The following is a 26,241-nucleotide window of genomic DNA, read 5'->3' on the forward strand; positions in this document are numbered from 1 at the left end:
GCCACTAAATTACACACTACACTTTTAAACAGGCCCATTTCTTGCAGCACGTGCATCACGGAACACTTGAACTGACATTAATTCCCTTGTTTGATTCTGAAAATCCAGTTTGGTCAAATGCATTTAAAGCCATTTTGACACAGAATGAGTGCAGTAGGTGAGAGTATGTAATTGTAAAGAGGACAGACACTGTTTCCCTTTCACATTCAAATTACGCCTGCTTTCTGGCTTTTATTTCATGGTTGATTGCATAAATAAAACACTTTCATTCACTCAGGCTGGTGTTTGTGTGTCTCTGGGCTTTCGTTTAGGCTCTCAGTCAGGGTGCGTAGGCCCCTCATCCTCCCCTGGCCATGCCACAATACAAATACTTTACCAGTATGCACGTTACGTTTTCATTTTAATTTTGATAGTGATATCCTTCCATTGATTTCAGCGTATAGATTACAGGTCATTGACTGTTTCCACCCCACCCCACCCCCCAACCCCACAGTGTTCATATATTGAACCAATAGCCACAACAGTCATAGATATAACATCCCTTCGCATGTGCCAGCGCTTCTGTAGCACACCTGTAACTGCCCTGCATGTTGTAGGATAACAGGTTAGTCAATGTAATATTTTATAATTGATTAGTTCATTAATATATTTCAGGGTGCTTTAGACTAATTATCTGCACCAGTAGAGTCTCAAACACTATATGTGCTCTACAGTCATTTACTGAAATAATCAAATTGCTTTACTGCCATCAGTCTTCTCAAAAAGTTTCCTAAGGTGAGACTGGGTGGATTTTAGGAGTCACTGTAATGAAGATCATGTTTTAATGAAAACAGCTATGTTTTAGGAGTGGCCAGAGAGTCCTTTAGTTCATGACGTGGATAAAGGAAGACTGCTGCATGTGAGTTTTATTTATATTATTTCCCTCTCATCATAATCCAGTTTCAGTTGTCAGTATGTCTCTGATGTTAACCTGTTTAAAGCCTCTCTTAAAAAAACACTAGTATGTTATATGTTAATCCATTTGCAGTTTTGAAAGTGCAAGACTTTTTATTTGCCAGCAGATGGTAGCAAAGTAGTGGCTCATGAATTATAAGTTCCTCCTTCCCCTCAAATGGATTAGAGAGGAGAGAGCGTATGAGAGACGGTCTATGATCCACAAAACTCAAAATGTCCATTCTCATACTATGAGAATAATAAATTAGCAATAGAAGATTGGAAATAAGTGATCATACTTACATAAGTGTGTCTTGATTCAAGATTCAAGGTTTATTGTCAGAGCATACAGGGCATTCATCAGAACAATGAAACTCTATTATAGCAAATTGTTGATAATTTTATGAGCTAAAATGTGAACATTTCTCGCAGGTAATCAGAGGAGGAAAATTGTGAATAGTAATAAGTAAAAAGCATTTCTATCTTCTTCACACATTGTTAACAGAATGAGCATTTTATTACAATTGCTATAAGAATTTTTTTTTGCTTAAAGTCAGCCATAATTATTGGCACCCCTGGTAAAGATGGGCAACAAAGGGAATGAAAAATGTCTTTTTGGTAGATTGACTCAATATCACACTCACATGAGCCAAATGTATTTAAGTAAATTTAGCCTAAGAAAACAGAAACCCTTTTTAAAAATATTAATTAATGACACTAGAAATTTGTATGAAGAAAATGTAACTGAAACATGATGCAATTTATATTGTACTTTTTCTTTTAAATGACTTCCCGTTTCACTGGGGTGTATTTAAGAGGTGACAGGGGCCAAATTCCATCAGTCATTCATGAACATGGGGAAAATTAGAATACACAAATTAAATGTAGTGTAAGAAAACAAAACCCTGTCAAAATATTTGAACAAAACCGGCTGTATTAACTATCAAACCCCTGTCTTTAGTGCTTTGTCCAACCTCCATTTGGCAACATAACAACAATCTCTTCTATTATGCTTGATGAGATTGGAAAGCACAAGAAATCTGAGACCACTCCTCTCTCCAGATCCTTCAGGGTCCCAGCCCCCCTCTTTTACACTCTCCCCTTTAACTCAGCCCACAGGTTTTCAGTGAGGTTTATGTCAGGGGACTGGAATGGCCATGTCAAAAGCTTGGCATAAATGTTTCTTTGCAGGGTGAAATGGTTCATGAAGAATTTTCTGCTTCCATTTGTGGATGCAGTGATAACTGTGTTCACAGACAGTGGTTTTTAAGAAGTGTTTCTAAGCCCATGCTGTGATTTTCTCTATGGAATTGTGCCTGTTTTTAATGCGGTACTATCTCAAGCCTGAAGATCACAACCAATCAATATTGGTTTTCAGAACTGTCCCTTGCATACAGAGATTCCTCTGGAGTCGCTGAATCTTTAAATTATTTTATGTGTATTAGATGATAAAATCCACAAGTTCTTTGCCACTTTTGTTGAGGATTGTTAGATTTTTGCACTATTTGCCTGCACAGTCTTTCACCCCTCATCATTTTTACTGCTGAAGGACTCAGCCTCTCTGGGATAATCTTTTTAAACTCAATCAACTTCCTGACCAGCCAGTTAGTATTTATAAATAGTTGTGAGATGTCACAATTTCTCATTTTCTTCATTTGAAGGTTGTAATATTTTCAATTAAACATAAGCTTTAAAATGGTTTGTATATTATTGCATTATGTTCCTATTTAATTTGCACAGCATACCAACGTTTTTGGATATGGGGTTGTACAGTGTCTTCCCCATATAAACTTTTCTCACATTCAAATAGTTCTAGAATGTTGAACTGTGGTGTCAAAAATAACCTGTTAGGTGTACAAGCTTTCTGTTAGGTGAGGTATTGATTCCTTAAGGGTCTCAATACTAAAATTCATTATTATTATTAAAAAGTTATTGATGAATTTCATCATCTACATTTGATTCTTTCTGCTGTAAAGCATTTTCTTCTGAGCTTATGTCATGCACATGTGAGTCTCATGTGAGTCCTTTTGTTCCACTCAAACTTCAGCAGACACCACCCATCACTGTTGCTGTTAATGGGCTCTTTTTAACAGGCTTACACAGATTCTCTGTAACTGGACTAGCTTTTATTCTGTGCTCACTTAATGAAGTGAGAAGATTTTCAGAAACAGAATTTAAATGCACACTTTTACAGAAAGAATCAAGGTCAAATTGAATAAAGAATGTTTCCAGTATGTATGTTATGCACTTTACCTGCCGATGTTTAAGTTAGAATTGGCATCAAATGTGATTATGCAACACCACTAGCAACAGTGCACATTCCCATATGGACGCTAGTGGAAAATACCATTATAGTAGTGGTTAATCAGACAATGAAAGCTTACTTATAAATTAAATTGTGAATTAAACATTGATATGTAATGATACACACAACTGACAGACATTAATGATTTGTATGAACTGTATGTAGTTCTCAGTGTAAACAATTCTAAAAGTTTATGAAATTCCTGGAATATACTTTATTTTTACATTCTTTTACATCCAGGCCATGCCATTAGAAGCTGCACTGAAACATTTTTCCAGATTTTAAGACACCGCCCATTTCAAGAGTTACAAATATTAAATAATAATCATCACATCACGCTGCACTGTACATAGGCCACACCCCCACCATCTTTTGAAAATTCTAATGACATAATGCACCATTCAATTATTTGAAGTGGGGTGCAGCTTCAAGACAACTACATACATTAGAATGGTGATGTTTGGTGCAGGATGTTAAGTGTGGTTTTACATATCTCACTTACATCGGACTTGCAGTAGCTTGTCTTCTCCAATCAGCACTGACCTGTCCAGCTGTGCTGTCTCTCCTCACTCTCTGACCCACACTTTGCTGTGGCAGATTCTACAGCCTCTGTTTGACAGTCTGCCTGCTGCCCTGGTTGAATCTCTAACAGAACGTCAGTAGCTAATGGTAATAATACAGCCTCAGCCTTCCCTCCTGCCACTCTCCATAAGCTGTGAGTGCACGGATTTTCTATTCTAGGTCCAAACATATCCATTTCAGTTTCTGAGCTGGAAATGTGATCTGCAGCCAAGTGGTGTCTCCACTCCCTCTAACAGTCCGAAACGCATGCAGGCTTTGTTTTGGTTACAGATAAAATCACAAAAGAAAGGAGCGTGGGTGGGGGTTGGGGGGGCCAATGTCTGACTGCAGACTTTTTTTTCTCTCAATAAGATGCCCAAAGGGAAAGAGGAGGAAGTGACATGAGGTATAAAAATGATGACCTTACAAAATACCTCCCTGGAACAATGAAGCTCAATCTCCTCAACATACAGTGCAAAGCTTCCTCATATAATGTTGGTTCAACCTCAAAATGTACTTGCAGTATGCATTTTTTTCGTTGTATATTAGCAGTTGTACTGGTTTTATTAAAATTAAATACATTCTTAAAATGGAGCAAAATAGCTCAGATGAACAAAAAGCTTCATTTTTCATTAACAGTATTTTTTACCATTTTTATATTGTTATTCAGCCAGTCTCCATCTACAAAACCCATAGAAATTACTTTTAAAGTCAAATGCTATTTTCAGAACCATGTAATCTCTTCCCTAAGTGAAATGCACTTTTAAAATGACAAGAAGTGGAACTGCAGATCACAGAATAACTGAAGGTGCTATTTAAATAAGTGAAAAGGGTTTAGAGAGTGGAGTGGTTTGCCATTGCCGTGCAAGAGCTGTTCGTTTTCGTGGATGGAAAATGAGCTTTAAGTGATTTTGGCTTTTACAGTAGGATTGGTCTATTTTAGCGTTCAAGCAAATGTATGAAAAATGTCATTCATACTTGATTGTTTCTTTTGTCTCTCGTGTATGTTTGTTTTTGTACCAATTTCATGCCTAATTTGTTTTCTACCCTCTTTTGTCTGACTGTCTGTCCCTCCCTCTCTCTCTCTCTCTCTCTCTCTCTCTCCCTCAGTGTTTCTCATTAGCGATGGCTCTTCTGGTATCTGCTGGGAGGTGCGATGTGTTGTGGTGTGAGTGTGTGCGTGTGTGCGTGCATCTGTGTGTGTGTTAGGAGGCAAGTGCCAGACATATGGAGTTGATCAGCAGGCTGGGTGCTGATGTTTTCTTTGCGAACGCTGACAGGCTGACAGGCAAATGAGTGCGACACAAAGCCTCCCTCCAGCTTCTCCTGCATGAGAGAACGAGAAGAAGAGAGAGAGGAGGAGAAGACGAAGAGGGAAAAAAAAACCACACGTTTGCTGTGACTGCCCCCTTTTTTTCCCTCCTTTGCTGCCGCTCCTCTCTCTCTCTCTCCTTATTCTCTCTCTCTCTCCTTATTCCTCTCATTACCTTTCTGACTCTCTCTCTCACCAAGCCAGACTTTATCTCACTCTTTCAGAACTTTTCTCACTCCGTCTCTCTCCCCCTCACGCTCTCTCCCTCACGCTCTGTCTTTTTAAATGACTGTATGAGAGAGGGGGTGGTATTTGAAGGCTCTCTGAGATGCAGGAGCTCCCCAAAGCAGGGGAGTGAGAGGAACTGACCAGTACGCTGTCCACTCCGCCAGAATTCCAGAAAGAGAGGTCAACTCTCTGGAAGTCTGAAGAGACGAAGAGAAGCTTGACCACTAAGCCAAAATAACAGGGATGTCCACTGACTGAAGGGGAACCAACGAAACCTGTAAAAGGCTCCAAGAAGGTACAGAGAGAAGTTGATCACTAAATATCAAAATACAGGCACAATCAGCAAGACAAGGAGAAGAAGAAGGAGTAAGACTGATCGCAACTACAGACCCTTTCTAATAGACCACCACTACTGGAACTTTGCTTTGCCTTTTTGATGGTGTGGTTGCCATGGCAACTTTGAGACTTTCAATGACTCTTTGGCTCTCCCTGGTGTTCTGGACACTGCTATGGTCCAGGATGGCCACCAGCCTGCCCTCTCAGGCCCAGCAGCCTAAGCCTCCGCAAGCCCGGCGACTGTCCAGCCAGATCCAGGAGAGCGCAGAGAGTAAAGTGGAACGTTTGGGTCAGACTTTCCGCCGCAATATCCGGCTGCTGCGCGAGCGTGGCGGACGCCTGGACCTGATATTTCTGCTAGACGAGTCGTCCAGCGTGGGGGCTGCCAACTTTGGCAGCGAGCTGCACTTTGTTCGCAAGCTTCTGTCTGACTTCCCTGTGGCGCCGGAGGCCACACGCGTTGCCCTGGTGACTTTCAGCTCCAAGAGCCACGTGGTGACCAGAGTGGACTACGTGTCGGCACCCAAATCTCACCAGCACAAGTGTTCACTCTTCAGCAAAGAGATTCCAGCCATCACCTACAGAGGAGGAGGAACTTACACTAGAGGAGCATTCCAACGTGCAGCGGTAAGAGTGTGACAGAGCTTCTTGGAGGTGTGGTTGAGCTTGGATCTCTTTGTGTGTGTGTGTGTGTGTGTGTGTGTGTATGTGTGTGTGTGTGTGTGTGTGTGTGTGTGTGTATCCAAGCTACGTTTTAAGTCAGGCATGGTTGAAAGGTTCAAAATGGAAAAGGGGAAAAGTAATGAGATGGAGAGGGAGTTTGGTTGTTTCTCATTTGTGTGTTTATTTCTTTTTGATGTTTACATGCATAGATGACAAAAATGACTACATTCGTACATACAGTCATAGAACTTTGAAAACTCCCAGTCAAATTATACGTTTTGTTGATTTACTAACTAAATATAAGTGCACATCCTCTATGTCCTCTTAAATATGACATTTTTCTACACATTAGTGCACATTTTCTGTTTATTCTATTTTATTTGAGTTGGGAAAAGAATAAATGTAAAATGTGCTGTAACATTTGCACAGGCCACATTGTATGTTTCTTTTCCCCCAACAGCAGCCCTGTTTTCACAAAATAAAATTTTACAATGACCAGACTGATAGAAATGGTCCAAAAACTACACCGAAAGCGGAGAGATTGGAGATTCACAGTGCAGCCATAGCTGGAAATAGCTTTGGTTTTATCATAGAGCCACCAATGGAAATTGTTCCCATTTAAAAGCTGTACTTAAATAAGAGGACAATAGTCACAAGTGTTGCATGCAAGCAGCTGGGCTTCAGGCAGTAACTACAAACAAAATGCAATAACAGCATTAGAAAATTATTATTATTAAAAAGTTAAAAACTGATCATGTTAATTTAGTATACTAATATCATAATATCATGATATCAATAATAACATTATAACATAGTAATAATATGATAATTACTATGTTATGTTATTCCTATTAGTGCTTTCATCTAATAATTGCTGTGGCAGTTATGCATATAGAGCTGTCATGTTAATAAGCCAAGAATGCCCTTGAACTGAACTGAACTGAACACATACACACAGAGAGAAAGAGAAATAGAGAAAAGACACATGAACAAACAATGAAAAAGTTCATTTCTTAGCATAAGGAGAAAGACAGAAGTGATGTGGTTGGTACACTGTCAGTAGATCAGAATGACTTATTGTGGATAATGCAGTTTACAGATGTAGGCAGGCAGGAACTGCCTTTATAGCAACTGCATCTTATCTCTTTCCCATACTCTCTTCACATCCATTGGCTCAGTAGTGAATGAGGTCAGTGGAATAATTCCTTAGCGATGTCCCTGAACGCCCTCAACACGCTACACATGCACAACAGTACCACAGTACAACAGTGACGTCTTATCACTAGTGTGAATGTGATGAATTCTCTTATTGCGTGAGGTAAAAGTGGAGGGTTGTGCAGTATTGATATGGTTGTACTCCTCAAATCATCCTTCACTTCACTCCCTCACTTTGTGGAGGTTATGTCTACAGTGAGCAGATAGCACAGGTCATTCATCTCAGTGAGCAGCGTTGGACAGTCCAGGGTGAAGTGAGGGAACACAGACTGTACATACGCATGTGGTCTGGTCCACTATCAGCTGTATTGTGTGGTGTTGTGTAGTGGAGCATTGTGTAATTTTTGTGTATTGTTGAGTTGTGTAGTGTAGTTTAATGTGATGGTGTGTTGTGGGTAATCTTGTGTTATGTTATGTTGTGTTTTGGATAGTTGTGTCATATTGTGTAGTGTTGTGTAGTAATGTGTTGGATAGTGATGCATTGTGTAATCTTGTGTATTGCTGAGTAGTCTAGTGTAGTTTAATGGGATGTTGTGTTGTGTGTAATTTTGTGTTGCGTCATGTTGTGTTTTGGATAGTTGTGTCATATTGTGTAGTGTCATGTAGTGACATGTTGCGTTGTGAATGGTGTAATCTTATGTAATGCTGTGGTGATGTACTGTCTTGTGTAATGTTTTCACGTTGTGTATTTTTGTATTGTGTCATGTTGTGTTGTTTAGCGATGTGTCATATTGTGTAGCGATGTGTTTGCATTATGTTGTGTAGTGTGTGTGCACAATGTGATGATGCATTGTGTTATACTGCATAGTGTTGTGTATTGATGTGCTATGTTGTGTTATGTCACATTCAGTGGTGCTGTGCGTTGTTTTGTAATGACGTGTAGTTATTCCTGTCAGGCTGTGTTGTTATTTTGTTGTCTAGTGTTGTGTTGTGCTGTGTTGTGTCATATAATTTTTTATGACGTGTGTTGTGTAGTGTTGTGTTATAATGTCATGTTGCACTGTATGATGTTGTGTTGTGTCATGGTTTGTGACTTACTGTCATGTGCTTTGTTGTGCTGTGTAGTGTGTTGTAAAGTCATGTTGTGCTGTTGCTTGTTGTCATATTTTGTTGTTATGTAGATTTGTGTTAAGTTCTTTCATGTTGTGTTGCGTCATATTAATTTGTATGATGTTACGTTGTGCCATGTTGAATTCAGACCACATTGTAGTGTTGAGTTATATTGTGTCGTGTTTTCTTGTGTTTTGCTATGTTGTTTTGTATTATGCTGTTTTATGGCATATTTACATGTTGAGTTGTACATTTTGTCTTGTTGTGTTTTGTGTTTATTCGTTTTATGTTGTGCTATTCTGTTACATTGTGACTTGTGTTGTTAAATACTGTTTTGTCATGTGTTGTGTTGGGTTGTGTTGTGTTGCGGTCATGTTTTCTCTTCCTGTGTTTTGTTGTGTGTCAGTGGCATCACTGACCTCTGTTATGTAAACACAAAGCAACTGCACTGAGAGATTGGGGAAAAACAGAAAGATTTAATGAGAACAAATGAACGCTGCCAAACTCACAGTCAAACTCTCCAACAAATGAGTGAACCAATTAGCTGCTCATGAATTCTGCTGTTGGGGTCAAGCTAGTTAGATTTGTATTGGTTGAACAAGTAACACACAGGTAGCCCTAGAAAATGAAGGTGTCTTTTCTCTTTGAAATTAAGCCTATTGTGATCTTTGTTGCATGGATGAAGAATATATTGTAACACAGTGATCAAACTGATTTCACCATTTACCTCAATGACAAAAGCTCCAACTGACTCCCTGGCACTCTCTCTCCAGCTGTGGGCTACAAAAAGGATTAGACTCTCATCCATTATGTAGCCACGATTCATTTTAAGCTAACTCTTGGATTCAGACAAGAGACAAAGATAACATAGGAACATTCTCTCATTCAAGCGACACCTAATAAATGAACTTTTTCCTTTTCTCTGACTGCACGCGTATGACTTACCACGTCTGGCTTGAGTAAGATGTTTGAAACCAGACTACAGTACCATGACTTATTGCCCTCTCTCTGTCTCCCTCCCTCCCTCCTTCCTTCCCTGCCTTGCTATTTCTGTATTTCTGTCGCTCTTGACTTTCCTTTTATGCTGAGACTTTTACCATTAGCATCTTGCTGTCAGAAAAACACTTTGATAGCACTGATATACAAGTGTCTTCTTGTTACAGTTGAACTGTGGGTCAGTGCAATAAAAAAATAACTGGAAGATTTTATGCCCCTCTACACCATTCTCCCACTCTGAATGGACAAGAGATTTGGAAGTTTTTTCCTGGACGGATAGTTTTCCATCCAGTGTAGAGGAGAAATGCAGGATTCAGGCCTGTCCTGTATAGCTGCAGTGTGTGCAGTGTGCACTGATAAAGTGATGCACTGAATTTACTTATTTCATCATTTGTGTACATCATCATTTCCACTTGAATAAATATTACCCCAACTATTGCTGCCAAGAGTATATAAAGTAGGAAACAAAAGGTTGCTGACATATTTTATTCATGTGGAAATGATGTACACATTTGAAGTAAGTAATCAAAGAAATAAAAAATTCAGTGCATATATTCAGTGTAGGGCAGACAAAGAGTTTGCCTTCCTTTGCTGCAGTAACAGCCTCTACTCATCTGTAAAGGTTATACACTGATCAGGCATAACATTATGACCATTCCTTCAGTGTTCAGGACCCCCAGTAACCCTCACAGAGCAGGTACTATTTGGGTGGTGGATCATTCTTAGCACTGCAGTAACACTGCCGTGGTGGTGGTTTGTTAGTGTGTGTTTTTAAACACCTCAGTGTCACTGCTGGACTGAGAATAGACCACCACCCAAAAACATCCAGCCAACCCAACCTGTGGGCATCGTCCTGTGACCACTGATGAAGGACTAGAGGATGACCAAAACTAACTGTGCAGCAGCAGATAAGCTTTCGTCTCTGACTTCTACAAGGTGGACTGATAAGGTAGGAGTGTCTAATAGAGTGGACAGTGAATGGACAAAGTGTTTAAAAACTCCAGCAGTACTGCTGTGTCTGATCCTCTCATACCAGCACAACACACACACTAATACACCACCACCATATTGGTGTTACTGCAGTGCTGAGAATGATCCACAAGCCAAATAGTACCTGCTCTGTGAGAGTCTTAGGGGGTCCTGTCCACTGAAGAACAGGGTAAAAGGGGGCTAAGAAAGTATGCAGAGAAACAGATGGACTACAGTCTGTAATTGTAGAACTACAAAGTGCTCCTATATAGTAAGTGGAGTTGATAAAATGGACAATGAGCATAGAGACAAGGAGGTGGTCATAATTTTATGCCTGATCATTATTAGTATTAGATGTTAGAAAACTGCTGTGAGAATTTGATTGCATTCAGCCACCAGAACATTAGTTCAGCTCAGGTACTGGTGTTGGATGATCAGTTATGGATCTATTGGTGGTGTCTTTCAGAAGTGTTTCAGAGTGTTTTTGGAATGGGGCACAAAACAAAACAGCCAATCAGAACAGAGATCATTTATCTTATATCAGTCTTAAAAGTGCAGTAACAAAAACAGCCTATTTCAATGGATGAAAAGAGGTTGGAAAATGGTCCTGTACGTAAAACCAAAGCGATGTTATAAGTGGACCTTAATGGAAAAAATAAAATACAAGAAGCTACACTATGTACGTTTTGGGGATTTGGAGACCTCTCTGGTAGAGATGTGTAATTGTGTGCAATATGCAAAAGAGCATTTTGTAATGCTTTGTGTTTCAGAGAATTCAAAGTGAACTCAGTCAAAACTTTTTGCAGGAAATTTCTTCTGAGGAAGGGAATTATGTACTACTGTAATCATATAACAATCAATAAAATGTTGATTTTGCTTTTGAGACTGAAATATCAAGCTGGACCTTGTTATTGAGCCTGTAAGTGTCACAATAATACATAAAGACATATAATGTGGTCTAAAATTTGACCTGATGGCATTGCTTTTAAATGTAGTATTTCAGGCCTTACAGGGTGAGTCACAGCAGCAAACACACCACATTTTAGCATGCTCTTTTTCTCCTGACTCAATAATGCTACTTCTTTCAGTTTTAACAAAAATATATAAGGTGCAGCATTGAGGTACAAGAAAAAACGCCAACACTCTCTTAAGATGTTGTCTGCAAGTGACGACAGACCGCTAAGGGTTAATTTCTACATGCCCTGAATGTTGTGTGATCAATTAGGTGAACGTATGATTGGACTTGAGGAACTATGCAGCCCCTGGATCTGTACCTGTGGCAGTAAGAAAAGCTTTTTCTCTGATTTGTGAGGTTTGTGGTTTGTAGTAGCATTTTTCAAAGTGTTTGAGGGTAGGATAAAAATACGTGTGGCTGTAGCTGTGTTTATCCAGCCTCACACAGTCTCACACAGTTCACTTCTAAAGCTTATTTGTGTGAGTGTGAAACTGAGAGCACATAGCTCCTGCTCTCCTGCTGTGATTTTGGACCTCCTCATGCCTTTCGTTCTCCAAGGCAGCCAGGTTCTCCCCTCCCTGGAGATTAGCTCTCTCTGTACTTAGGATTTGTCTCCTCTTCGATGGGTTAACATGAGCTGCCAGAGCCTCCACTCGTTCTCTGCTGACAAAATTGGATCCAAAACAGCCCTCTGTAGACTCTCCATACTCTAGCTCACCCTCCCTCTCTCTCTCTCTCTGAATTCTTTCCTATGCTCTCCAAATTCTTCACCTGGCCGCTTTTCTGATTAAGTCCTGGAGAGATGCATTATGACTTGAAGTCGTTGACCGAATGGATTTTAAAATTGCCTTTACAAATGACGTCTTTCTCCCAAATGGAAGATTTGGAAGGCCTATTGTATGGACAGTAATTGTAGAAATGTTTGATCACATTTTCGGAATTCATATGTAATATTTCCAGTAAGAGAACTGCACTGTTGCTACGCACACATTCACACACTACAAGCAGCTGGGCCTTCTCAAACTGCATCAGAGCATAGACGTCTATGCCAATTTTTCATTCTGATGTTTGTTTGGGGGGGGGGGGGGGGGGGGGGGGGGGGCAAGGGGGGATTTTGCGCAATAACACATGCTCTGATCTGCCCCAAACCCCAAGCCCCAGCACAAATTCCAGAGAGACATGTTTTGAGGGCCATTGACCCCTCCGGCCCCTTTTTTTTAACCCGAGGACAACGGGGAAAGCCCGTCCTCAAGCCTAGACATATCAGTCGCTCCACATTTCACACACTGTCTGTGCAAAACCATCTGTCAGCAAAACCCGCTCCACTCCGAGTGTGTCTCTGTTGCACAAAACAGAGAAGCATTAAAGCCCAAACCAGTAATGAAGGTACCGAGAGGGATCAAAGGCCTTTTATATGCAAGTGAATGCCGACACCCACACATATACACCGTCCAAATCTGCTGAAGAACTTCTGTTAAGATGTTCAAATGTTGATCCAAATGAACGGAAAAGGCAGTGAAATCAACGCAGGTGTTGAGCAGATAAAAGCAAACTGTTTTATCACTTCATTAGTGCAGAACAGAGGTGAGCTAGCATGGGCCAAACGTGTCATAGGTAATTACAGAGCTGAAAAAGAAGGACAAAGCAAAAATGAGAGAAAGATGGAAAGAAAGAAATTAAAATCAGATTATTTACAGCGATAGCTTGGTCATAATTGAACATCTGCCAAGACATGTTTTGCATTTGGTTTGCTTCTTTAGCTTAGAGCAGGAGTGTTCAACTAACATCCCAGCCATGCAGAAATCACCAATCACAAGCTGCTCAAACTTTAGTAATTCGAAGGGAATATGTATTTGCATGAGAAAGAGAAGCACATTTTCTTTTTTCAGTGCTTATAAACTATAAACTACACATTATGCACATATGATAATTTTATACATAACATGCAGACTGATTTCCCCATAAAGCTGCTGTGAAATGCTGAGTGCATCAAGTGCTGAATTCATTCATTTAAAGGAGCCTTGCTTGTATGTGTATGTTTTCTGTTGCTGTATGGTATAATGATATCTATAACATCATTTTATATAAAATTATAAAATCATCATTCAAGATATCTCCCAGAGACGGACACTCTCGTCAGCCTCTCGAACTCATGACTCGACTTGAATTGGACTAGCACTTAATTGACTTGCAACTCAACTTGACTTGGACTTGCACTTAACTGACTTGTGACTTGCTTTGGACCCTGGACTTAAGGCACAAACAAAAATAATTGTGTTAGGAGTGCTAACCTTATGCAGGAAATAAATAAAACCTTTCATTTCCAACTTCATGTGTGTGATACTGCCTTTCAATTTTACTATGACCCTTCACAAAGTTGTGGGTTGACCACATTGCAATATGGATATTGTAGTGAAATGATGTTATTACCTTGGAAACCTGTTAGCATTTTCTTTTTATTTATTTTTTGCAATTAGGTGAACTACTTACAATAAATGCCAAATACTTCACCAACATTCCAGCCAAGCTTATCCTTTTGGGAAAAGGAAACTCCTGAAAGGCGGATGTTATCACAGAGCAGCAGGAAAGTTAAGTCGTTGTGACAGCAGCCTATAGGCAGAAATCAGGAAAAGTCATGCCGTTCTTCTAAAGCCCCCAGCAGCACTAGGTTTAATATGGCTTCGAATAATGAGCCTTTCATTATAGAAAAATCTTTAGTCTGAAGGTTAGAACAAAGTGTTACATGCAGTAAATGCAGTGTTAAAAGGAAAGAGGCAAAACTAGCAATAGATAATTTAGCTTCAGTTGTCAGCTAATCTAGCCAAAGGTTTAGAAAGTTACAGATCACATTCTTCTTAAACTTACTCAAATTTCAGCTGGATTAGCTATTATGCCAGCTAGCAAACACATTTACAAACCCCAGACTAACCAAACATTTCAAATTGTTTTGCCCCTTTATTTTAAGCACTGTATTTACCATATTCACAGTTTAGTGCTTCAGTCCTTCAGACTTAAGGCTTTTCTTAAGGCTTATAATTTAAGTTCACATTGAACCTGACAAGTGGAGCTAATAACAAGACTGCAATTCTCTGCTAAAGACATATGACCTGACTCTGACTTCTATGCCAGAGTCTTTTACATGGCGAGGTAGGCTAGAAGCTTCTGTTACTAGTTAGGTATGTAGGCATCCTGTTAACCAAACCTTGGTTTCTTGGCTGATACAGTTAGAATACGAGGTAAACTGTGTACATTTGATTTTCCACCAAACTCTCACTTTAAGATAAGACACTGGAAGGTACCAAGAAAAATGAGATACAGCAGACACTGCTGGTTTGGTCATCCCCCAGCGCCCCTGCTGCGCTAACAAAGGAGAAAACCCTGCCACTTCCTGCAGCTGTCTTTGTGCTGCTAATAGGGATTGATGAGCAAGATCAATACGAGAGACAGGCCTCTCTCTCCAGAGCCTGATAACACAGACAGGAATGCCTTTAAAGCACTCTGAAAGCCACAGATATGCCTGCAGAGTGAGAGATAAAGCCCAGCGGAGTCTGTCCACTGCAGCAAACTACAGCACTCTGAGGACTGAGGATGAATGAGTTGTCTAACATGTCTATGGAGCTGAATGGAATTGGGGGTTGGGGATAACAAATGACTTGCAGTAGGCCACATTGTTTGTAATCCATCTCAGAGTACTTTGATTACCATTTGCAATTGGCTTGTATGTGGAATACAAACTTGAATGGAATTAAATAGGACAAAGTAAACATAAGCAAACTATGTGTGGCCTTCATCACTAGTAGGAACAGCCCCTATATGTGAAAGGGGGCTACATATGTAATATATTGTGGAGTCTTCGTGGAGAAGCACCAGAGGAAGTCATTTTTGCCTCAGGTATTGTCTTTTATTGAACAAGGTAGAGAAGGCCACTGAAAAACAGGCTGAATAGATGGGAAGGTCACTTCTTGCCATAGGACTCCTCTCTGTGGTAAACACTTAACACATACTAACCAAACCCAAACCCAAGGCAATAACAAACAAACAACACAAACACATCTCAAGCTAACAAATAACAACAATAACAGCAACAGAAACAAATGTCTCTTTTCACTGAGGGGGGAACCACCCAGCACAACTTTGCAACACAGAGCCATGGTATGCAATCTCTTCAGTCTAATTGCCTCATGTCAAATGCAGTAATGACTCCAAGAGGGGTGCTATTACATGTTGTAGTGGATTATACTGTAAATGCCTCAGTGGTACATTGTTGTTATCATAAAAAAACTTTGATCTCCCAAATGATGACATTGAGGGAAAAGCGAAAAAAAACATTGTAAACTTCAATGTACAACAATGCTCACAATGTTTTTATATGAAATGCTCCATTCTTGAGGAACTTGCAGGTGGTTACAGGACCCAGACCTGGTGGCCTGGTGCAGCTGTGCATGAGTTCCAGCACAGGCTAGTTGTAACATAAGTGTTTACTAAGTTCAGGCATACACATTACTAAATAAGGTAAACATGTAAACCCTTTTTAACATCAAGCATGAAGTGAACTCCCATAGCTCCAGCTCAGCAAGGCTCAGCAGCTGCCTGAACATCTAAAGTGAGGCTGCTGTTGTATTGATTTGGTAGTCTCAGAAAAATATTAAAGAATAAACAAACAATGGCTACAGATAATTAGTTTTATTCAGGTTAACTTTCCTTCTATGCCTGATAATCTTTCCATGGGAAAAGTCAGAGCAGGCTTCCATCACATTCCATGGCAGTGGGTTTACTGATTGATTATGAACATGTTAGTGTCAAGTTAAAATGATGTACGCATTAGTTAGTTGTTACTAGTTAAGACATGACGCTATCAAATTCTGTAAATTCAGATAGTCTGAAACTAACTATTGTTGACTAAGCACAAATTTAAGTATAAGCTTAAATAGATTTACCACTAATTTACCATTATCAGCATTGCAAATGAAAACAAAAGACATGTATTTGGTGGTTTTGGATAGTAAATCAATGCATTTCAGACATTGTGACCCCTGGTTCCTATTACCACCACTGTAAACAGTTGAGGAGTTTCTTTGTAATGAAGCAGTTCACATCAAACCACTCAATATGATCTATTTTACATCTCATTGGCTGAACTTTGTTGAAAAATTAGTGGAATTTTCCTTGAATTCCTTTGAATATCCTATTATTGCATCACACACAAACAGTAATACATGTACAGCTAATAATACGCTCTATCACAGACACACACAAACACATACTGACACTGAATTAAAGTAATTATTTTTGATTGTTAGTGCCAGCAGAGTCTATTGACAAAGGCAGCATATTATAGTCAAAAAGTTCAAACAGCAGTGAGTGAAAGATTGGGTCATTTGTTCCTGTAATGGTCATTTCCTGTCCTCACACCCCCTCTCTGCCTCTCAGCAGTTACAGCCCTCTGAGACTGATAGAGACAGATTTAAATAGGATCAAAAGTCAGGGATATTCTCTCAGTTCTATGTGAGGAGCTCATGTGGATCATGGTGGTTCTCAGCTGTGAGCCCCTCTAGATGTTTGTTCTGTGCACTGAGAGCTACTTCTTCTTTCTATTAACCACAACTGTCATCACCATTTTAAACCTTCGGCTGCTCAGTTCCCAGTCCACCCCCACTTAGCCCACTCTGAGCAACGGTGGAAAATCCAACAGGGCAGAAAAATTTCAGCACAGCAATTAGCAGAGAGTGGAGAGAGTGGCGCTGAAATTGCTGAAAGAGGACTGTTCCAAAAGCTGGTGCAGAACTACCATGAAAAAAGGTGTAAAGCAAGAATGGATGAAGTATTCAAACTGATTTTGTTTTACTAAAGAAAGAAGAACCAAGAACTATCCAGGAACCTTTGTTTTTTAGCCAAATTTACACAGCTTACATTGAAAGATCACCTGGATGTTCACATCAGCATTACTCAATATGCTGTACACTCAATGACAATAACAACACGGATGTGGAGTTGTGGGTGCAGCCATTTAGTGAAAGTGAAATATTACTTTGTAGATGCAGATTCATACTGCATATGCAGATTCATACTGGATAAAAATCACAGATTTAATCAGTAATCAAAAACATAACAGTACCTCCTGAAGTAAAACTATTCCAACTTGAATAAAGCTTAAGATAAAATTTCCTTCCTTGAATTTGGTTTATACTTTCAGAGAGGTACTGATGAGGTAAAGAGCAAACAACAAGAAACTGAGAGACAGAAGAACAGAGAAAGCTATGGAAACAGAGACAAAATCACAACAGAAGAGAAAAGAACAGTTGAGAGGAGGGATGGAGACCAGTGGTGAGAAAGAACCTGTTTGAGGCAATCATGATCTATTACTTCCTGATATTTATTATTTTGGATCAACTTGTGGATCAAGCAGTGGAGAGTCTGTGAGCATTCACACTGAGAGAAAAGCCAGCTATTGATTGAGGCTCTGGCAGCCTCCAGACTTTCTTCCAGACTTATAACCACTGCTGATGCAACATAAAAATCCAGTTTGTCCAACTGTCCATCACTATTCCACAGTGAAAGCACACTGTGCGTGCGAGTTTATCTGGGTATGTATTAAGCTCTTTGTGAAAATGAAACGTCCTCATGGTAATACGGAAAAGTCAAGGAAAATGTATTGGTTCATATGGAGAAAAATACATTGTTTTTCATTTATGAATGAATTAATATGCAGTTTAATTTGACAAAAAAAAAACAAAGAGGCAAACAATGGTTACTAAAGATGGGAAATGTGGGTAAAGAATTTTTCACCTGTAGTAATACTGAAGTCAGTGAAAAGAGTCCATAAAGACAGGAAAACAAATGAGTGTGTGTATCTGTGTGTGTTACTGTATGATGTACCTGTGGTTAATTGTGTGTTCTTAGAATCCTGGTTATGGGGTGCTATTGGCTGTGGAAACAGTTATGTTGTTATTGGCTTTGTTCACAAAGTAAATGAAGTGGTTGTTTACGTTTATATCAGGACCTCAGCCTGAAACATTCAGACTTAGTCTGTCTTCGCTTCTGCGGTTCTCCAAATACAACTTATCACAAATGGGCTGAAGTGTAAGTGTACATGCGTATGCGTATGTAATATATCTCCTCATTCCTACAGCAATACTACCACTTCTAAACTGAGCCTAAAATGCAATTCTCTTCTACTTTATTTGAAGGCAAGCACTTTTCATATGCTTTTTTCTCCTTTTTTCCTCTCTGAAAATAACTTATTTCAGATGAGCTCAGGATATGAAGATGGAAAACAGTCTTGCTGGTGCAAATGTGTGGAGTTCAATGTTCAGCCAAGGCTGAAAGACCCAGACAGCCAGAAAGTGGCAATGATAGACTCTTAAAAATAAAGGTGCCAAAAAAGGATTTTGGAACAATTTCATAAAAGAAAGGCATTTAGTGAACTGATGAACAAATTGTACTTATACTAACCTGTACTTAAGTGAACCTATGGGTACTCAATTATAAATGAAATTATGGAGCTTTTTAAAAGTAAAAGTAAACGGTTTGTTAACACTTTCTTTTGCAGTTCCCTAAGGTATAGGTATTAACCAGATAAGGACAGGGTACAAATTCCATTAGATAATTACTTTCAGTAACATGATAGTTATCAAAGTATAAAAATTTACACAGAAATGCCCCACAGGTTCTAGTTAGTAACAAAGAAGTATAGGGTGGCACAGTACTGTGTAATTATTTTAGGTCGAATGATGGTACCAAGGCAGTGTAACTAAACTTCACTGAAGTTCCCAACAGGTTCTAGCTTTTAAATTGTTAAAGAGAACAGTGACCACAAGGTTCTAAGTATAAAGGCAGTTCCACTAAATTTGAATGTAATGTCACATGCTTAATCATGAAAGGACCCGGCAGTTATATAGAGTCAAAAGATGGCACAAAATAAAAGGTCATTTTTCTGATGTAAATGCTAAGAATTCTGTCATGATTGGCCCCTGCCAGTCCTGTCCATGTGTGCATGTTGGGTTTTGGTCTAGTCCACGTGCTTTTTGTTTCAAGTCTCAGTCCAGCCCCCTTGTTGTCTGACTCCGCCCCTGATTGTTGCCACCTGTGTTTCAACCTGTGTCTTGTTATCCCTAGTTAGTCCTTGTGTATTTAAGCCCTGTGTTTGCCCCTTGTTTTCATTGGTCTTTGTTGGATATGTATGTGCTGAATGTTTGTATGTTTCATGTACTGTTTGGAGTGTTTTTGCTCTTCTTGCCACTGTTGTCTTTTGCCTGTGTTCTTTTGTCACGTCTGACCCTCATTATCTCCGTGTTGGCTTTATGAACCTGGACTGTTTCGACCATGACCCTGGATTTGCCCTCAATAAAACTCGCTTATCTCAGCATGTGCGTTCGCCTCATTGCTCCACGTCACATATTCAGTACCAATCATTGCTTTCTTTGGTAGAACCAGATTCAATTTTTTAAAGTTAGTAAATAAGTACATACAAAGACTCTTTGTACTTTGTATGTGTGAAATTTTTCACTCCATGTAACTGGTACTTTTTTACCCAAAATAGTTGTACGGTGCTGTCGAGTTTGTGCAATATACTTAACCAGTTACTACCCTGAACATGTTGGGCATTGTGACATGATTTAGTTAGTCCAAAATAAGTGTATGGTACTTTGGGCTTTGTCCCTCTTACTCTTACCTGTACCCTCTACCCTTACCTGATTAATGCATAGAATGGTAAACATCTATAAAAGAACGCATTACTATGATTCAATGCATATAATTAAGAATTAGGACATATGTTTTATAATTAAGAACAACAGTAACATTTGCCTATTTTTGAATATCAGAAAGTGCTTTGTCATGTCATGGTTTTTCCATCAATGTTATTAGAGAGAAAAAGTGAAAATCAGGCTAGTGATGTCTTTGGTCATTAATCAAACAGAGAGAGTACCCCCAAAAATCACAATGGCAGCATAATCTGCCTGGTCCATTCACTCAACCCCATCAAGCTCACACACACCCACTCAGTCAAAACGTTCCACAACCATCTACTAACCAATCTCTATCAAACTCACAACAGAAAAGGCACAGTAGCAGTTGGAGCAGACTCCATGTATTTTGCATGGTACAATCTATTGTTTACATTTACATTTGATTCTGAAGTGATGAACAAAAGATATAATTTTAATTGAAATTTCACATTGAAGATGAAAGTGGCAGCTTTCAGAGATAATGGCAGCTGTAGTGTGAAAGGAAAGTATATAGTGGAATATGAGCACTGTAGACTCTATAAATAGAGCCTATAGAGCCTGTAGAGCCTATAAATGCTGTCCAAATTATATAATGTCAAGTGAATACTTATTCTAACAGCTAAAGCAATACTAGCTCAGTTATCACTGACAGCCTAATTCAGCTCAGGTTTTCTGTTTCTGCTGAGTGTATGTGACTTATATGAGTGTATATGAGTGTATACTGACTACCAGTCTGGACTGCTAGCTCAGCCTGTAGATCCTTCTTGAAATCTAATAATGTGACGTGTTTTCAACAAACACAGTCTTTTGGCAGCTTTTCTTCCTGCACATGTTGGCATATTGGCTGAGTTAAAGTAAACAGATTTATTCATTTGTATTAATTGGAATATAGGCATGACCATGTCTGAGTACTGCTGATACAGACACACCCCCAATGTAACAATGTGGATGATCTCTGGAAAATGTAGGAATCAAGCTTTTAAGGTTCTGGAGGAAAACTTTATCTCTAGAAAGATTTTTATTTAGAATGCTGGTTGACTGCAGTTGAGTACGGCTATTTGACAGTGTGACTAGCCCCGTTTAAAATAACTTTAATGGGGGACACAAGCTGGTCACACTAACAGAAACCAGAGTGCCTCATCTAAACCTTTTCAGCAAACTGTATGTGTGGTATGGCAACCAGTAGGCACTAATGGTCCTTTGACAGAGAAGAATAGGCATAATTGTGGATTTAATTTTATAGGTTTTTTAATAGTTTATTTTAACTATCCAAAATGAACAGGGAACCTTCATGTGCCTTCTGAGTTTTCATACGTAATGCTGATAATAAGAAAATAGTGGTGAAACTTTTCTTTGGGTCCTGTAATGCCTTACAAACATCCTGTATCCCCATCATGAAAGTAGGCCAAAGCTTTATCTGCAAAACTATCATAAAACATTTCTTAAGCATTGTGTAATATATTTGCAACCACTTTAACCATTTTAGAGGCTTTAAATGCTTTGGACGTCTGGTTCCTGTCAACATGGTTAGGGATAATTCCAACTTGGTAAGTTTTACTAGAATAGCACGTCTCACAATAAAACAATCTGAATGATTTTGTTTACACCTTAATGACTTAATTATGCTGTAAGTTCAAGAAATGAACAATGGAAAGGGTTAGGGTTAGGGTTATTTAGGGAACTGAAAGCATTTCTGATATTGCTGCAAAAACCCCTTTAGCACCCTTTATTTTTAAGATTGTAGGCCTTTTGATTAAGCGTGTCCTGTGAAATTCCCACAGGAGTGTTGGCTTACTTCACATTTATGATGAAATTGGAACCTATAAAACTTCAGAAACACCATGAATCCTAGAACACTGTTAAGTTCTAGACACAGAAAAGCATAATGACCCCACACAAGGTGATGCGTCTAATGACATGAATGACTGTATTATATGTTTATAATGACACCAAGAGTTTTGGCAGCTCTACAGCAGGCTCACAAGCCATTTGCCTCTAAATAACTCACAGCTCCGGCCTCTTGTGATCTCTCCAGAGTTCAGGGTGAGTTAAAGGTTTGTAGGAGATACAGTAGGTGCTACTGACACTACTCTTTCACCAACATGTGTGCGAGCTGGGGTGATTGATAAGACCATGAGGTAGCATACCAATGAGGAGAAGGCACTGAGGTGTTAAATGAGCTGCACAATCTCCATTCTGCAGATCACACTGGTTAACTTTGTTTAACTGGAGCAGCTCTGCCTAAAAACGCAATGACTATGTAAGTGTAGACCTACACATAGGCTGTTGACGTGTAAGGGGTAAGAAGTTTTTATATAACTCATTTATATATGTGTGTGTGTTTGTATGTGTGTGTGTGTGTAGTACATCAGAGAATATAAGCTATTGACTGGATCTGTTATTTTGGACCATACTCATGTATCTCTGTGGCCTTGACTTCTCATTTGACTTGTTTTTGTTCTCTCTGCATGAGCTAGGCATTACTCACGACCACCATTAGTTCTTTAATGAGTGTTTTGGCCTGTGATTTAAAATTAGCAGGAAATTAAATCAGAATATGTTCCAAATTTGAAATCATTGCTGGAGATCATCCGTGAGTTAATAAATGCTACTCACTGTTGTGGCAACACATTCCCAGAGAAAAAAAACAAGACTTAGACAGATGAGTTTCACAATATCAAAATAAAAGCTACTGCTGTTACTAAGCAACAGTGTTATTATGAACATTTTGAGGCATGATTTGTGTGTTTTGTCCAAAAAACTTTTTCTGGCAAATAAATGTTAACTGTGTTAATACATGATCGCTGTTCACTGCTTCACAATTCATCACTCATTAAAATTCAGCCTCAGTTGCATAAGAATCTAAAGCCAAGATCCTTACTAGAATCCAGTCTGGCAGAAACTGCATGGGAAGGTGCAAGTAAATAATGATTTAAAAAGTAGCCAAAAAGTTATTAGCTTGTTGCAACATCAGGAAAGAGGGACAAAAACTTAATTTATGGTATTATTGTCAATTTAAAAATAATAATAAATGCAATCTAGATGTCAGTTCATTTAATCAAATAATTGAAAATACTTTAAAATCATTTCTAGTTAATAATTATTTTGGAGTTCGATTATTTAACCAATAAGAAAATAGATCAGTTGAAAATGTTGTCTTATTGTTCTTTCAAACGCATTACAGTCTCTTGCACTACGAACAGAAATACTGTACTAAACATTTACTGTAATTTGAAACATTACATACATATATGCAAACTTTTGAACACCCCTGGTCATATTACATGTTTTGTTGATATTATAAGTAAAAACAAATCTCTCTCTCTCTCTCTCTCTCTCTCTCTCTCTCTCTCTCTCTGTCAAGATCTAGTTGATAGCATTACCCTTTTGCCAGGTGCTCTCAATCAGGTCCAGATTGTTAGAGCAATTGTACTTGCAGGCCTGCAGAGCTTGTACTTACATCCAACTCAAACAGAGGGCAGGCTGAGAGGAGAGATAGGATCTCTATAATGGGTTGAAGAGATCAGTACTAAGCCAGTGGACAGATCTTCTGCTTAACCATGAAAGAGCTTGAGACTGGGGAAACAGGCCAAGTGGACAGAAAGCCTGGAGCAAGATTGTGATAATGGTTAGGGGGTTCAGCTAACATTGGAGCAGACAAATGCAGCATCTCACAAGTTTGTAACGTGTAGACAGTTCTGGAGGAAATTAAGTCCAGGGAAAAGTGTAAATGGCCATTTTCAGCGGTATAGTATTCGATTTTTTTGGAATGGAGATCCAGAGCCTTGTTGTTTGTCATTGGCCACAAGTTAACTGTCAGTGTGAACTATCCTAGGTCTAAAGCAGTGACCTGCACTATATTTTTACAAGAAGCACCATCTCAATCTCATCTGGTGTGCAAAGTAAAGGGCTTTTTATTATTAATTGCACTGCTTTAGCACCTGTAATATTGTAGCATTCACTGCTATTAAATGAGACACAGCTTTTGCACGAGTCATGGTGCTTTGCCATACATAAGCAGAATTTTCTCAATATTTTCTGACCTACACATGTACACAGCCCAGTGGCTAGCATCACCTTCATAATAAGAGTTTGTTTATAATATGTTTGTTTAGTGTTTCTGTGTTTATCATGTCTGCACCCCAATCTGTTTGTGTTGGCTCTATGACCCTGGACTGTATTGACCATGACCCTGGATTTGCCCATAATAAAAGTCACCTTTCCCAGCGTATGTGTCTGCCTCCTCGCTCCCTGTTTCACCTAACCACCCCACCACATCCTCTCTACCAAAGTAACAATGAATCCCCCTACAGTCATCTGCTATTCATCTAATGTTAACCCAGTAGCTTGTCCATTATATATACTTTCTTTAGCTTTTTAAAAAACTTTATCTTTAGGATTTTCTGCATTTTTTCAGACAAATTTCTCAATGATGTCATCATTAGAAAGCTCACGGCTAATCTCATGGTTAATGTTCATAATAGGAAGTCTACTCAAAGGCTCCTGGGACATGGACAGTCTGAGAGATGTCTTTAGTAGTCTGGCTTTGTATAGCTACATTCACTAAATATTTACGATGACAACCATTTTTAACAATGTTTGAAAAACTTACAAGTTTGTCAACCATTTGACAGCATCTTAGCTAGATAGTTAACTAACTAACATTAGCAATCTGATGCTCTGTTTGAATTTGCCCTGTACCACTCTATGTATGGCACTACCTAGGTCACAAAAATATGTATATAGAAAGCGTACCCTATGCATGAATGTAAATGGCTTTACATCTAGCACATTTGAGATTCTTTGTAGTTTATAATATGCCCACTGAATAAGCAAAGCCAGTTAATAGATTTAATGATTATAATTAGGTATTTTTGGTCCCACTGGGCAAACCAAGGGCACATGAGCAGTTTCCTGGTAAAGGACTTAGAAGCCTTTTAATTCTCCCTGCATTCCCTGTGCAGTGCTGTTGTTGATTTCAAAAATACTTTTTGTGTCTTTTTCATGGCTTGTGGGTTTTTTTTTCTCCCAGGATTCGGTTCTCTTCGCTTTGCAGTCCAAGATTTGGTTGCACTGATGAGGTTCTCTTGGTTTCACATCCATCTCCTTCCTATCAATCATGCTTCCTTTTTAATTACATGCAATGTTGCCATTTGTTCGAGCATTCCAGGAATTTTTCATCTCCTCATTGCAATATATTCCAGATATAATCGACCAGATATACCAGAGCAAGTTGGCAATAAAATTTTTGTTGGATCTTTCTCCATCATGAACTGTTTTATATGCCACAATAAATTACACAATTCTTATGATTCTCTCTCTCTCTCTCTCTCTCTCTCTCTCTCTCTCTCTCTCTCTCTCTCTCTCTCCAGATGTACATGCTCAGCACTAAATGTGCCTTGATGGGACCGCAGTATGCATTCGCAGTGCAAAGCATTTGATTTACTAAGACTACAGTTAAGCACACAAACTGTGCATAGCTCTGCCTAGTAACTGCTCACTTGTGAGGTGCAGGGTTTAACAGATGCAGTGTAATAATGGACAGTCTCAAGAGAATTACATGAAACAGAACATGAAAGCTTGGTGAAGAGTGTTAATAAAGTTCTTTCCACTAAACCTTCTACAGCGGTGTTGTTTTACTCTGGCTAAGGAAATAAGAGTTTGTGAAACAATAACATAGACTGCGTGCACATATTGCGGCTGCATCATGGCGCATTTTGTGCTGCATCTTCTCACACACATACCGCTGATCCCAGGAGTTTCAATTGTTATTCGGATGGTAAACATTGTACCAACACCTATTGAGACCCTAACACAAATGTTCGCCTGGTTAAAAAGGCCAAGGAAATTCAACGCCGCTAGTGGCTCAGGGCAAAAACCTTCCCATCTTATAATGCAGGTTAATGCAGAGAAAGTGTATTCTAAGTGATTTAGGAGCATTTCTATTGCTCAATTCATCATGAAACATTCACATTTCATGGGACAGCTGCAT

The 26,241-nt window shown here is 39.1% G+C and overlaps 1 protein-coding gene and 1 long non-coding RNA gene across 4 annotated transcripts in view; both read left to right on the forward strand.

Annotated features, from left to right (window-relative positions):
- The first annotated feature begins 5,237 nt into the window (after positions 1-5,237).
- svep1 (sushi, von Willebrand factor type A, EGF and pentraxin domain containing 1) overlaps positions 5,238-26,241 on the forward strand; it is a 135,115-nt gene continuing 114,111 nt past the window's right edge. For all 3 annotated transcript variants that reach the window (XM_017718757.2, XM_017718758.2, XM_037534702.1), the window contains exon 1: positions 5,238-6,302. In XM_017718757.2, coding sequence (XP_017574246.1) covers positions 5,790-6,302 — 513 coding nt within the window. In that variant the 5' untranslated portion in view covers positions 5,238-5,789. The remainder of the gene's footprint in view (positions 6,303-26,241) is intronic.
- Positions 22,475-25,870, forward strand: LOC108440054. The gene is made up of 2 exons (XR_001858807.1): positions 22,475-22,549; positions 25,622-25,870. It is a non-coding gene; the product is annotated as an uncharacterized LOC108440054 (long non-coding RNA).

The sequence above is a fragment of the Pygocentrus nattereri genome, chromosome 2 (assembly GCF_015220715.1).
Source record: "Pygocentrus nattereri isolate fPygNat1 chromosome 2, fPygNat1.pri, whole genome shotgun sequence".
Lineage (NCBI taxonomy): Eukaryota > Metazoa > Chordata > Actinopteri > Characiformes > Serrasalmidae > Pygocentrus > Pygocentrus nattereri.